Source organism: Anabrus simplex, chromosome 1 (genome assembly GCF_040414725.1).
Source record: "Anabrus simplex isolate iqAnaSimp1 chromosome 1, ASM4041472v1, whole genome shotgun sequence".
NCBI lineage: Eukaryota > Metazoa > Arthropoda > Insecta > Orthoptera > Tettigoniidae > Anabrus > Anabrus simplex.
In genome coordinates this window covers 1,153,957,540-1,153,972,394 of record NC_090265.1, presented here as the reverse complement: position 1 = coordinate 1,153,972,394, position 14,855 = coordinate 1,153,957,540, and the positions used below count along the sequence as shown (strand labels likewise).

The 14,855-nt window shown below is 38.8% G+C and overlaps 1 protein-coding gene across 1 annotated transcript in view; it reads left to right on the top strand.

Annotated features, from left to right (window-relative positions):
* SMC2 (structural maintenance of chromosomes 2) overlaps positions 1-14,855 on the top strand; it is a 349,885-nt gene that overhangs the window by 257,404 nt on the left and 77,626 nt on the right. The window contains exon 18 of the mRNA XM_067137430.2: positions 5,662-5,856. Coding sequence (XP_066993531.2) covers positions 5,662-5,856 — 195 coding nt within the window. The remainder of the gene's footprint in view (positions 1-5,661; positions 5,857-14,855) is intronic.

Sequence of the window (14,855 nt, the reverse complement as noted above, 5' to 3'; positions counted from 1 at the left end):
GTATACTAATCAATGAGATACCTCGATAGTAGTTGCAATCCTTCCCGTTCCCTTTCTTATAGATAGGTGCAATTATTGCTTTTGTCCAATCTGAAGGTACCTTACCAACACTCCATGCTAATTTTAGTACTCTTTGAAGCCATTTCATCACTGCCTTCCCACTATACTTCACCATTTCAGGTCTAATTTTATCTATTCCTGCTGCTTTGTGCCAATGGAGTTTATTTACCATCCTTTCCACTTCCTCAAGCGTAATTTCACCAACATCATTTTCCTCCTCCTCATGAGCTTGGCTGTTCGCAACACTACCAGGAAGATTTCCTTTTACATTGAGAAGATGTTCAAAATATTCCCTCCACCTCTCCAGTGATTCCCTGGGATCTATTATGAGTTCACCTGAATTACTCAAAACACTGTTCATTTCCCTTTTCCCTCCCTTCCCAAGATTCTTTATTACTGTCCAGAAAGGTTTCCCTGCTGCTTGACCTAGCCTTTCCAGGTTATTACCTAAATGTTCCCATGACTTCTTTTTGGATCCAACAACTATCTGTTTCGCTCTGTTTCTTTCATCTACGTACAAATCCCTGTCTGCCTCGGCCCTTGTTTGGAGCCATTTCTGATAAGCCATCTTTTTACGTTTACAAGCTGCTCTCACTTCATCATTCCACCAAGATGTTTGCCTTTTCCCATCTTTACACACAGTTGTTTCTAGGCATTCCCTTGTTGTTTCTACTACAGCATCCCTGTATGCCACCCATTTACTTTCTATATCCTGAACCTGCTTACTGTCTACTGTTGGAAACTTCTCACTAATAATATCCACGTACTTCTGTCTAATCTCCTCGTCCTGGAGATTTTCTACCTTATTCGTTTGCAGAGAGATTTCAGTTTCTCTACCCTAGGCCTAGAGATACTTAGTTCACTACAGATCAGATAGTGGTCTGTATCATTGAAAAATGCCCGGAAAACTTGTACATTCCTAACAGATTTGCTGAATTTGAAGTCGGTTAAGGTGTAGTCTATTATGGATCTGGTACCCCTAGCCTCCCATGTGTAGCGGTGAATAGCCTTATGCTTGAAGAATGTATTCGTAACTGCTAAACCCATACTAGCACAGAAATCCAGCAAACGCTTCCCATTCCCATTAGCTTCCATATTTTCCCCACATTTATAACCCTTTCGTATCCTTCAGTTCTATTACCAACTCTCGCATTGAAATCGCCCATTAGCACTGTTCTATCCTTGCTGTTGACCCTGACCACGATGTCGCTCAATGCTTCATAAAACTTGTCAACTTCATCTTCATCTGCACCCTCGCATGGTGAATACAGAGAGTCAATTCTAGTCCTAATTCCTCTAACTGGCAAATCTACCCACATCATTCCCTCATTTACATGCCTGACATAAATTATGTTGCGTGCAATGGTATTCCTGATAAAGAGCCCTACCCCAGACTCTGCCCTTCCCTTTCTAACACCCGTCAAGTACACTTCATAATCTCCTATCTCTTCCTCGATATCTCCCCTTACCCGAATATCACTTACACCTAGCACATCCAGATGCATCGTCTATGCTGACTGAGCCAGTTCTATTTTCTTTCTTTCTTCCATAAGCCCCGTTAATATTGATAGCTCCCCATCGAATTTCATTTCGTTTGCCAAGTTGTTTCCAAGGAGTCCCTCGCCTGTCAAAAGGGAGTGGGACTCCGTTACTCCCATAGGTCCGAGGCTTGCTTAAAATGTTCTGAGCTCGGTAAATTCATGAAGCAGGATGCTACCCTACTTGCACATAGTCCAAGTGAGGATCTCTCCTCTAACGGGTTATGGACCACCGGTGAATTGTATAGTCCTAGCCGCTTGAGCACAAGGAAGGCCATGACTCAGAATATGTCCGAGATGCCCACTCCCGTTCCATAGCAACTGGTATCCCGACTCTCAGAACCACTTACTAGGCCACTCAGCCATTGCCCATGGTTCACGAACTAGGACGTGACTACAGTAACCCACACAATGAAACATAAAATAAATTAAGAAATAGTATCTACAAAAGAAATAACTCTAGTCTTAAACTGACACCAGTTAAAGCAACTGACATATAAGAAGAAAATCGTGGTAAGTAATGCATGAAATATATATGCTTGGTAAGAGATGAGTTGTAGCAATCAGTATGAAGAGCACATTAAATTTTAAGTACAAATGGACAGTAGTAATGACAATTAGTAAACTAATCATGAAATAAGTATTAATATAATAAGTATAAATATAGTACATATATACACCTATAAGGTATACCTTCAGAAATAGTGCTTTAACTGAACCCAAAGTGCCCAGCGTAGTGCTACCATTATTTTTTACAAGTTGTTTTACGTCTTATGGCGACGATGGGGCAGGAAAGGGCTAGGACTGGGAAGGAAGCGGCCTTCTTCAATAATTTTACATAATAATTGTATCTAATAACAAAGTCTAAATCAAGATCATAAAATTTATGAACTGTGACATTATATGTAGTGCACACTGTAAACAGTAATGAGCTTCTATAAAATACTGTTTTAGAAATCGGAAGAAACAAGCGATGTCTGTGTCTTGAACTTCCTTTCTGCGTATTGAACAAGCATTGTTGTAGAAAGCAACTGTTATCTACCACATTATTGATAACTCTATGGAGGTATTTTTGATCATTTATTATACATCTATTTAATAATGAAGTGAAGATAAATTCTTTCAGGAGATATTTATAGTTAATTTTGCCGCTAGGTACAAACCTGTTATATTTTTAAAAGTAAAAATAACGTAAGAAATATTTTTGAACTTTCTCCACATTACACACACGTACTAAAGTTTCGAAAGAAACTCACGGTACAGCTGTTTCTTCTGGTGTACTGCAGGCTCGTATGAGGAAATGAAGAGATCGGCAGATTACAGAGAGGAATGAAGGAGAAGAATTGCTGCCAACCAATCTTTGGATTGAGATTTGTGAAAAAGACTGCATCCTAAACATTGTCATTCGAAAGCCAGGTGTCATTGTTGTTCCTTTGTTGTTCTGGTTTAATTGTTGCAGGTATAGAGTTTGCGGCTTTATCAGCAGCATTTCAGTTTAGTCCAGCTCTCTTCAAATACGGTGATCGTTGGCACTATAACTTTTCAAACAGCGTTATACTCCTCCTCCTTGAGGCCCAACCATGCGATTCTTTCTCATCCATCTCTGGCTAAGTATTTGGCTCTTGGATATTTTATCCGCAGCTTTCAGACGACTGGTTAGTGTTGCATCATAACAGTTTCGTGTAGAACAACTTTTGTGTCTGAAACATCTTTGAAGTTCCATCATCTCACAAGGAAGTAGTGAATCTGAGTTGCATTGTACCTACTGTAGTACATGATTAGATGAGTATCATACTTTTTGAACCATTTGATTGTGTGTGTCAGCATTATCAAGGATTCGTTGGCCTTCGTTGTTCTCGCCATATCCTTGTCTGCCATGAGCTGTGTGGTCGTCTTTCTTCTGTTCAAAGTCTCCATTCAGATTACCTGAAGTGATATGGTAGTCTTCTGGTGGCACTTCAGCATTCTCATCAGGTCCTGTCCAGAAGGTATCTTTGGTTTCCGTGCTCAGGCCGGTTTGTGGAGCTTGAGCACTGAAAATATGGATTTTTTTTTCTATTTACAACATAGACGGTTTTCACTAAGCAGTAGTTGTACCATTGCACCACAGAGACCGAACCATCATATTTTTCTGATATAACAATGCCAGCACTGTTAGTTGTTCTGTGGGTGCTATTGCATATCAGTTTGTATCCACACCCAGTGTCACATGACATTTCTCCACTCCATCTTGTTTCCTGCACTGTTGATATGTTTCTATGCCTTCTTTTATGTGCTGTGGCTAATTCACTACTTTGTCCAGAGATAGTCCCAATGTTCGGTGATGCAGTACACGATGTGTGAGCTCTCTTGTTTAACAGCCACCACCGACGCAACGGTAACCCTTGCATATTTTTTTGTGCTGACTAAGCCCTTCCAATGCATCTCATTTCCGAGAGACGCCCTAACCTTGGTTCTGAATCCACAAGACATTTCCTTAAAGATGTGATTGTATGATTTTACAGTCTGCTTTACATGGAGCTTGTCACCAGGCATTTTAGAGTTGCTGCCAGGAGGTAGTTAGGCCACTGCTGACATGGAGAATAGATGCCATTTTTATCTGCTCGTCTTGAGAACAAACACAACATTCCTTTCTAGGCTACCTCATCTGCCAACTGCCTGGACCAATGGTCTCCATCTCTGCTGAAATTGCCATTAAGGACTTTTTGTGTGTCTGGTCCGCGACAGCTATTTTATTTCGCTCAAGTCCGCTAGCCAGTCTTCCCCCCACCCACCCACCAGCAGCATAACAGGTTCATGAAAGACTCAGAATACATTTATTTTTAAATTCAGCAACAGCACTTCTGAGAAATTTGAAAAAATAAACTTTTCATGCTGAACTAAAGCAAGACTGCAAGATTCTTTCAATTTCAGCCTTTGTATTCTGCTTCAGTTCCTTTTCAGAAGGAAAATCTCAAAAATCTCGTGGATCTGTGCAAGATTGTGATTATTCCTGAGCAGTTTCATCGTTTCTGTAAGTCATTAATGTATGACAACAGCTGGAGAAGTGGAAGTTAATGATGATGGATATTATTGAACAGTGTTCTATTTTCAATGTGCTGTTTTATCCATGATATCTATAAAAATCATTGTACTTATAATTTTTTCATAAATTTTTGTATTGCCATCTGGTTGACTTAATTTCGTGTTTAACATTTGGCATATTATCAGCCATCTTGCTACTCGGTATTAGAAGAATTATTTACCAATAATTAGATGTAATTAAGTTTATTGTTAGTTGGTCTACGTCACACTGACACAGATAGGGCTTATGGCGACGATGGGGACAGGAAGGGCCTAGGAATGGGAAGGAAGCAGCCGTGGCCTTAATTAAGGTACAGCCCCAGCATTTGCCTGTTGTGAAAGTGGGAAACCACGGAAAACCCTCTTCAGGGCTGCCAACGGTGGGGTTCGAATCCACTATTTCCCAGATGCGAGCTCACAGCTGCACGCTCCTAACCGCACGGGCAACTTGGAGTGGCAATATCGTAACCAATGTAATTAAGTAACAGCATGTATTTTCTTGAGTGCATTATTTGTGTTCTTATTGATATTAAATCAGAACATAACTTGTAAAAAGAACAAATTGTTTAAAGTTATAACAATGTGTGTATACAGCACCTGTGTTTTATCAGATTAAACTCAAAATAATATTCTTGAGCTGATGTAAGCAACTCTAATATTGAGTTAAGTACATCGGACACAATAACTGAGAAGAAAGTAATGACTATTATCAAGGTTTAATTTCTAGTGATTTAGAAATGTGACAGAAATCAGTGTTTGGATAATCCACATAAGAAGAATCATGAGCTCTTTAACCTGGTTATCACTTAACATAAATTGTTCTTTCATAAATTTTTCTTTTAAACTACTGATCTGGTCATTGTGAATTTGAGAAAGCTCTAATCATTTACCTTGTTCTTCTATACCAGAAACTTCTAAAATGGTTGGTGCCACTGTTTATGTAATAGGATTCTAGTGTTTAATTTTTACTTTGTTAATTCAAATGGATATTTTTTTACAGGCTGAAGTAAAGGAAGCTAAAAGCAGTGTTAAGAAGCAGAAGGAAGAGATCAACAAGAAGGACAAAGAAATTCAGCAGGCTCTTTCTAGGAAGGAGAAGATTGAATCAGAGAAGCAAGAATTGGAACTAGAAATTAAAAATCTGAAATACCAAGCTTCAAAACTGGATAACGAAGGAAAAGATGGTCAAGCTAGGGTAATTATAATATATTTCTATATTGAATTTGAAAAGTTCTTTATCATTAAACCATTGTTATAGGCAATATCAAAAAATCATAAGAAGTGGTTTATTGAGGTATAAACATGTGGAGGGGGCTGAGATGTCTGTGCAGAGAGTTGGAATCTTCCTTGTGCTTTTGCTGTGGTTAAATGATCTCGTTTTCCCTCTCATACTGTTCACTGAAATACTGTAATTGTTGTTTTTTGTTGACCCATGGTAGAAAACAGGCAATGTAATCAAGCTAGGAATGGAGGAGCAAAGGTTACGAATGTTGCCTAGGAATTTAAAGATGTGCATAGTTTAGCAGAAAAGAGAGAGAGAATTGTCAGCTTCATCAGTGCAGGGAGGGGATTTAAGTGAGGTGGTGCTGCAGAATGGTAAAGAACCTAAAAAGAATGGATGAGTGTACCACAGAGTCCTGCAGTGAAACCTACCGTTCAGCACTCCAAACCCATGGACTCTGGCAGCCCACCAAGCAATGCCCTTTTCTTCTGACGCGCCCTATTAGTGGCCCACAGCACTGGTCTCGTGCAACGCACTACAGTCCACCACACTTGGCAGGCTGAATAGATTAACCTTGAATACTGCCCCCCAATAATGCATGTGGTGTGCACTAAAAATGTATAAATTTTATTTATTTATTTAGGAAACCAAAACAGCGAGAAGCCGAATTACAGAGTTCTGGAAAGGAAAAATATATTTACAGTGGAGTAGCACAATGCAAACAAAAAAATAAGTGGAAGAACAATGAGGAAAAATCATCTACTAATAAAAGTAGAGGAAAAAATTAAAAACTAACAAAATAACAATAGAGACACAACTATTATGAACAAAATGTAAAGGGAAAAGAAACAACGGGGAAAATTGAAGATTGAACGTAAAACATAAGTAATGGTATAGTACAGTAAAAATAAATAAATGAATATTACATTACGTAAAAAAAGAGAAGACAGCAATGAGAAGAGAAAAAAATTAATATGAAGAAAATGAACTAGGTTAAGTTAAGGAAGAATCAATTAAAGGAGGCATACGAAGAAAAAACATCCAAGTTCCTGTCAGAAGATAGAGTTAAGGAGGGTTGGTATGCGAAAAGAAGGATGCAGGTTCGCGAGAACGAAATAAACCGTTAACAGCGTTATGTAGGAATCTAAGGTCGGTTACTTTCCTGCGACTAGATAACGGGCGAAGGTTTAACTTGTCTAGTATATGATTACTGTTCAAGTTTCGACAATCAGATACTCTGGCTCTAACAATGGCACAGAAGAATGACTGCATGCGGTCAATATGATTCAGATTAGTGGGTGAAGAGGTAGACCAAATAGGAGACGCAAATTCAATAATTGGTAGGATGCAAGATACATAGTAGGCTCGGAGGGCGTGGACATCGGTGATGTCAGAAAATCTATACAACAAACCGAGAAGTGACATTGCTCGTGAGGTTATCTTTTGTATATGGGGGACAAATAACAATTTGCTGTCATACAACACCCCTAAGTCATTTTGTTGTGTTAGAGTTGGGAACTGGTTACCGAGGGGAGTATTTACTGAGAATCGGGGATTTAGGAAGTGTGATCGAAATAGAGGAACACTTGGCAGGATTAGGCTTAAGACGCCATGTGGAGCACCATTCAGAGAGTGAATTAAGCCCACTCTGTAACGAGTTTACGTCTGATAATGAATCGATTTGTTTGAGTATTTTACAGTCATGTGCAAATAGTAGAATTTCACAAGAAACGGAGGATATAGCATTAATGAGATCATTAGTAAATAGGACAAAAAGAAGCGGATCTAGGACGCTGCCCTGTGGGACGCCAGAATTTACCACAACAAGAGTCGAACTGAACCCATCTAGAACCACACACTGAGTTCTGGCAGTGAGGATGCTCTGCAGGAGAGTTATTAAGCGACCATGGATATTAAAACGTTCTGGGAGTTTATAGGAAACAAGTGTGTGGTCTACGGTATCAAAAGCCTTTGCAATATCAATGTAGCACATGTCCAGCTGAGAACGGGCATTAAGAGCAGATGTTGCACGATAGAGAAGAACAGCCAGATTAGTTAGGCAGGAGCCACCAGGAAGAAAACCATCCTGCTGGGATGATATATAAGGAAATGTGAAAGAAAGAAGACGGTGGTTGATAATTTTTTCACAGATGAGTGACAGGGTGCGTAATATAGAAATCGGACGATAATTTCCGACATCAGACCTCTTTCCACTTTTAAAAACCAGAGTGATGTTAGCGATTTTCCATTTGTCAGGAAAGTAGCCGGATAAGAAGCAACGGTTAAATATAACAGCAGTGGGATGGGCAAGAGTTGTAGCGGTATTCATAAGGAAGATAGGACTGAGACCATCCGGACCAGTAGGTTTGTTTTCTGGCAGGGAGGAAAGTAAAGAATAGACTTCTGACTCAGAGGTGGAAAGATTACGGAGACTATGAGAAGGAACAGAATCAATACATGGAAAATCTGGGAACTGAACAGGTGAAACAAAATTAGACGCAAAGTAATCGTTGAAAATTTCCAGTCTATTACTACCATTGGCTAAATTATCACCCCAAGTCACTGTGTCTGGCACATGCTTTGTATTTTTCCTGCTGTTTAATCAGAGACCAGAATCTTTTGCTATTACTTCTCACTTCTAGGCAGGCAGAGTTTATGTAGTCCTGGTAATCCTGTTTTAGAAGCTGTTTATTGTGTTTGCGAAGGTCAGAAAAAGTTTTATAGCTGGCTTCAGAAGGTGACATTTTCCAGTCTTTCCAGGCTTTCGTTTTATTAATATCTGCAATTTTGGTGTCACTTTTCTTCCAAGATGGGCATCTGTGGATGTTTTACGAGTGGGAACAAGGTCACAGATCACAGCACGAGTCCAGTCATAGAACAGGTCCACTGCTTCTTGGACTTCACCCACTTGCATCAAGTGCCAGGGTAGAAGAGAGAGGGTGTGATTGACAGCCTGCCAATCAACTTTTCGCCACATGGGTACACAGTTCCTGGTATAGGGTCGATGACATTTCGGGGGCGGAGAGGGGCAATAGAGAATGTTGCCTCTACAGACTTGTGGTTCGATTTAAAAATATTTCGTCCCACAGAAATAAATGAAGGTTCAGTGGAGCAGAGCAGGTAATCAAGAAGACTATCCCCACAGGTGTTCTCAAGGACGTACTGTTAGAGGCCTAGGCCCGTAATATAATGGTCGAGATACCACTTGTGGAGGCTATTAGAAGGGACACCTTGCGCAGGGGAATTCCAAGATATAGAGAGATTAAAATTGCCCAGTATAATTACATTAGGATTCAGATTAATGGCTTTCATTACAGAAGAGAGAAAATTTTCAGAATAATTGAGGGTTGATCGAGGTGGTCTGTAAAAACAAGCAAATAGATATTTGGAATGCTGAAATTTCACTTCTACCCAAATGGCTTCACAGTCACTACTTAAATCAGTACGTAAGTTAGCGTGCCATTTGGATTTTACGGCCAGGAGAACTCCCCCGTCCCGAGATCCACAGTCCGTTTTGAAAATGGAAAACTCTTTGGAAAGAGGGATTTCCGTATCTGAAACGAAGTCAGTTAACCAACTTTCAGAGAAGGCGATAATATCGAAAGAAGATACAGTAGAAGTCTGCTATAGCGAGTACGGCATATAACGAGAACTCCGTTATAGCGACAACTCTTTCTGTCCCTTCAAAATTCCTATATTAAACTGTGTATCGTCCTTCGGTTACAGCGAGAACCCTATCACTGGCGCTTCCATTATTACGAGCGATTAAGCGTGCACGCATTTTCCGTTACCGATATTTATGCACCCCAGCGATGATATTGCATGCGATCGATTACGTTCGGCATCGTTTCTTTGCTATGTGCACTAGCGATTTCTCTTGTCAACATTCAAAGGCGATGTCGGAGTCGATTAGTAATACCCGCCGACCGCTGTTCTGTAAGGAAAATTCGAAATGAAAGAGAACATATTTCCGTAATAAATGCGTAAATAACGTGTCCGATGACGGTTGTTAACTCGTTAAAAATTAAGGCTGACTAAACGACCGCTTAATTTTGAGGCTAAATACTGCACTTAAGAATGGGATACACGTCGAGATATGGCAGAGTGCTTAATTGATTTCAGAGGTTAGTTTATATTTTGTCGCATCTGGTTAAATTACGGAAAGGCTATTATGAAAATTTAAAGCGAGAAAGTTATAATTTCTCTACTGGCGCTTGAAGTGTGTTTTCATCATACGTATAGTACAGTTAAGTTAGGATACGTGACGCTGTTTGAATAAGAAAACTGAAACTTTTGCAACAAAATGCGATCGATCATCTTCGGTACAGTATAGTTTTTTCACTTTGTGTATTTGCGAGCTCTCTCGTTGACATTCAAAGGCGATGTTGGAGTTGATTAGTAATACCCATCGACTGCTGTTCTCTAAAGAAAACTCATATCGATTTTTGTATAAAAGTCTGAAAACCCCACATGCACATTAAAATTGGCGTGAAACGGCAATCAGTTTGTTAAAAACTTGCGTTTCCGCAGATGATATCCACACTACGGCTTACTTGTTTGTTATTTTTATCGTTTGTTTTGTTTTTATTTGTTATTTTTCGTAATCCGATACAACGTGAAAGAGTATGTTTAATTTCATTTTACATTCCCGAGCGTTAATAACCATTAACTTAAAATTGGCATCATAGTATAGACTAGAACCCGTTGAAAATTTGCCGGCAATACCTTTTCCACATATCTTTACAATACGACTATCCATCACGAAAATATGCCTGCTGTCTATAAACCTTAATTTTATTTACTAAGCGTCAAGTACAATAGACGCGTTATAACTCTGCCACTGAGTAGCCATGGCTTTTCTAAGAATTCGAAGGGTTGCATGTTTTGATGCCATTCTGCAGATTTGAGAAACACACATGCACTGTAGTACCAGTTGTCGTGGCTAGCAATGTATAGTAAAGAGGCGGTCGTTTATTGTCAACGAGTTCCGTGCACGTGTGAAAAGAAGCAGCGTGGTTACCGCGGTAGTTTTCAGTGGTATCCATTAACTTACTGTTAGGCCGCGAATGCAACAACCCTTGAGTTTCCGCATGGGATTCTGAGAAAAAAAATGTCTTGCATTTGGAGAAATACGGTATCACTCCAGAGATTTCCGTGGCAAACACCTCAGCTTTCTTTTTCAAAAAGCGTCACCTAACCTAACCGTATATATATCATGAAAACATTTGAAATGCAAGTAGAGAAATAACATCCTCGCGAAAGATTTACATTACATGTAATAAATATCATTTTTGGTCCGTATTGATGATATTTGATTGAAATAATAACATTAAGTTATTTATTAGACCACCTAATCAATACAAAATCATCTTGGATGATTTACATAAATTTGTTAGCTAATAGTGGTACATGTTTCGCCTTCCCTGAAGGCATCATCAGCCATAGTCTTAACCTTAAATTAAAAATAAGCGTCTAAATAACATGTAGTAATGAAATGAATTTTAAAATCTTGAAGAGATTTGAAGTAAAATAACATTAAAAATAACAATGATGGTTTGAAAATACAATGTGATGAGATACAATAGTGGAAGTATTAACAAAATTAACATTAGAAGGCTGCTAAAATAAGTACAATGGATAAAACAACAGATTGTTATACAACATGTAGTAAGATTGCATAAAAGTAAAGTTGATAGTTTGGCGGTTATAATTAGACGATGGCGAAAAATCTATTCACCAACTTCATATCCTCAACGTGTTCTACAACTTCACCATATGCATCTGACTTTCGTCTTTTATCTTCAAGATCATGATTAACTTCGGATCTCTCGACTAACTTTGACTTTTATTCTCTCTTCTTTACTTTGATTATATAAGATTTTTCGCCATCATCTAATTATAACCGCCAAACTATCAACTTTACTTTTATGCAATCTTACTACATGTTGTATAACAATCTGTTGTTTTATCCATTGTACTTATTTTAGCAGCCTTCTAATGTTAATTTTGTTAATACTTCCACTATTGTATCTCATCACATTGTATTTTCAAACCATCATTGTTATTTTTAATGTTATTTTACTTCAAATCTCTTCAAGATTTTAAAATTCATTTCATTACTACATGTTATTTAGACGCTTATTTTTAATTTAAGGTTAAGACTATGGCTGATGATGCCTTCAGGGAAGGCGAAACATGTACCACTATTAGCTAACAAATTTATGTAAATCATCCAAGACGATTTTGTATTGATTAGGTGGTCTAATAAATAACTTAACGTTATTATTTCAATCAAAGATTTACATGTAAATAGCTGTAACTAGACGCGAGAAGATAATATGAAATATCTTCTGAAATCAGTGATGTACTCTGCCATATCTTGAGGTGTGTCGCATTCTTACTTAATTTCTGTATATAACATTAAAATTAAGATATTGTTTACTTCAGTCTTTATTTTTAACGAGTTAACAACTGTTATCAGCCACGTTATTTACGCATTTATTACGAAAACGTGTTACCCTCTTTCATTTCGAATTTTCTTTAGAGAACAGCAGTCGATGGGTATTACTAATCAACTCCAACATCGCCTTTGAATGTCAACGAGACAGCTCGCAAATGCACAAAGTGAGAAAACTGTACCGTACCGGTACCGAAGATGATCGGTCGCATTTTGTTGCAAACGTTTCAGTTTTCTTATTCAAACAGCGTCACGTATCCTAACTTAACCGTACTATACGTATGATTAAAACACACTTCAAGCGCCAGTGGAGAAATGATAACTTTCTTGCTATGAATTTTCATAATAGCCTTTCCGTAATTTAACCAGACGCGACAAATTATAAACTAACCTCTGAAATCAATTAAGCACTCTGCCATATCTCGAGGTGTATCCCATTCTTAAGTGCAGTATTTAACCTCAAAATTAAGCGGTCGTTTAGTCAGCCTTAATTTTTAACGAGTTAACAACCGTTATCGGACACGTTATTACCGCATTTATTACGAAAATATGTTCTCTTTCATTTCAAATTTTCTTTACGGAACAGCTGTCGACGGGTATTACACATCGACTCCGACATCGCCTTTGAATGTCGATGAGAGAAATCGCTAGTGCGCATAGCAAGGAAATGATGCCGAAGGTAATCGATCGCATGCAATATCATCGCTGGGGTGCATAAATATCGGTAACAGAAAAATCGTGCGCGCTTAATCACTCTTAATAACGGATGCATTAGTGATAGGGTTCTCGCTGTAACCGAAGGACGATACACAGTTTAATACAGGAATTTTGAAGGGACAGCAAAATGTCGTCGCTATAACGGAGTTCTCGTAAGGTACCGCACTCGCTATAGCGGACTTCTACTGTATTCTTTAAAAAACCACAAATTCCTACAGAATGAAAATACTCTTATTCAAAATCATCACCATGTGCGGCATCACAGTGGCGAAGACGACAAGGCCACTCACCAATCGCCGCACAAATTGTGTGGAGTGTAATTTTTTTGATAGCTGACGTGGTTGATTTTTTTAACATCTCAATATTGCGGTGCCGTTTCTGACTTGCTGTAGTCTCCAGCTTATGCCACAAAGAATAATCCATTGATCTGAGGTCTGGACTTCCACTGGGCCAGTCGGTAGCAGCGATGAACCGTTGGACATAGATTTTGCGCAGGGGCGCTGTCCTGCTGAGAAATCCACTATTTCCCTTCAAACAGCTTCAAATTGATATGTGGTATTGCCTTTTCCAGCATTGTCTGGTAGACAGCTGCAGAAGTCTTTACTCTACCTTCGCAAAAATGCACCTTTAATGCTCCCCGCCAGGAAACCATTCACTGTATCATGACAGAAGCAAGTTGATGTCTGTGCTGCATACATAGAACTTTCTCTCTTGCTTCCTTGGAGGACCCTGCGTTCACACGATCGTTTTGCTTGTAATAATACACTTCCACAGTGAATATTTTTTCATCTGTGAATAGTATGTTGCAATACTGGCTCTCGCCATCTGTCATTAACAAAGCCTGGGATCAAACCTGGCGTATATTCTTTCATTTTTCAATCAGTAATGGCCATGTATGTCGTTTAAATGGCTGTGTATATCTTTTATATGCACCAACACATAAGTCATCCTTCAAAATACGTGACATAGTTTGTTAAATATATTCATTTCACAAGATAAAATTGTTTACACAAAGGATTGTGTCGAGTCATTGCACGAACACCATTCACAACTTCTTTTCTGTGTACACACCCAGAACGGCCTGATCTGAAGTGATCAGCATTTGCACCAGTTTGTTTAAACAATTCTATTGTCCGAAACACAAATCATTCATTGCTACGAAGAGGTTTCGGCATTGAAAAAAATTTCCTTAGCTCGCGCTCCACAGTGAAATAATGCCAATACAGCGATACGATTATCATACCCTCCCCACTCCATCTTTTACTGCTGCCTTCTGTAGGCACACTGCAAGCCCGGTTACTGGTGGAGTTGTGAAGGTAACCTAGTGGACGACAACATAAAGAGTTGCCATTCTAATTAATTCATAATTACCTGTACCATACTATAGTGCGTTTAGATTTTACTGTCAGAACTTACGGCAGTACTGTGTAACTGCCTTATAAAACTGTGATTGAAGTTATACTTTATTAATATTTCTGACCATCAGACTGGTTTGAATGGAAAAGACCCAGTTATGTAGAACAGTCTGGGGGCCAATGACGGATAGTTCATGGGACTGTATGATTCTTCATTGTACAGTGTGGGATAGTACGGTGTGGGTTGGATATCAGCTCATTTGGAAGGTTGTTTGCTGTGAAAGCATTGATTGAAAGATTTCTAGAAGGGTGTTAATACATTAAGGGTGGAATATATTCAGGTGGTTTTTTTTTAAATAGTGAACACATCCAGTTTTTAAATGGGTTTGAAGGCATAGAATTTGACTTGGTAGGAGTGAAAACTTTCTAAAGGGGAGTTATTA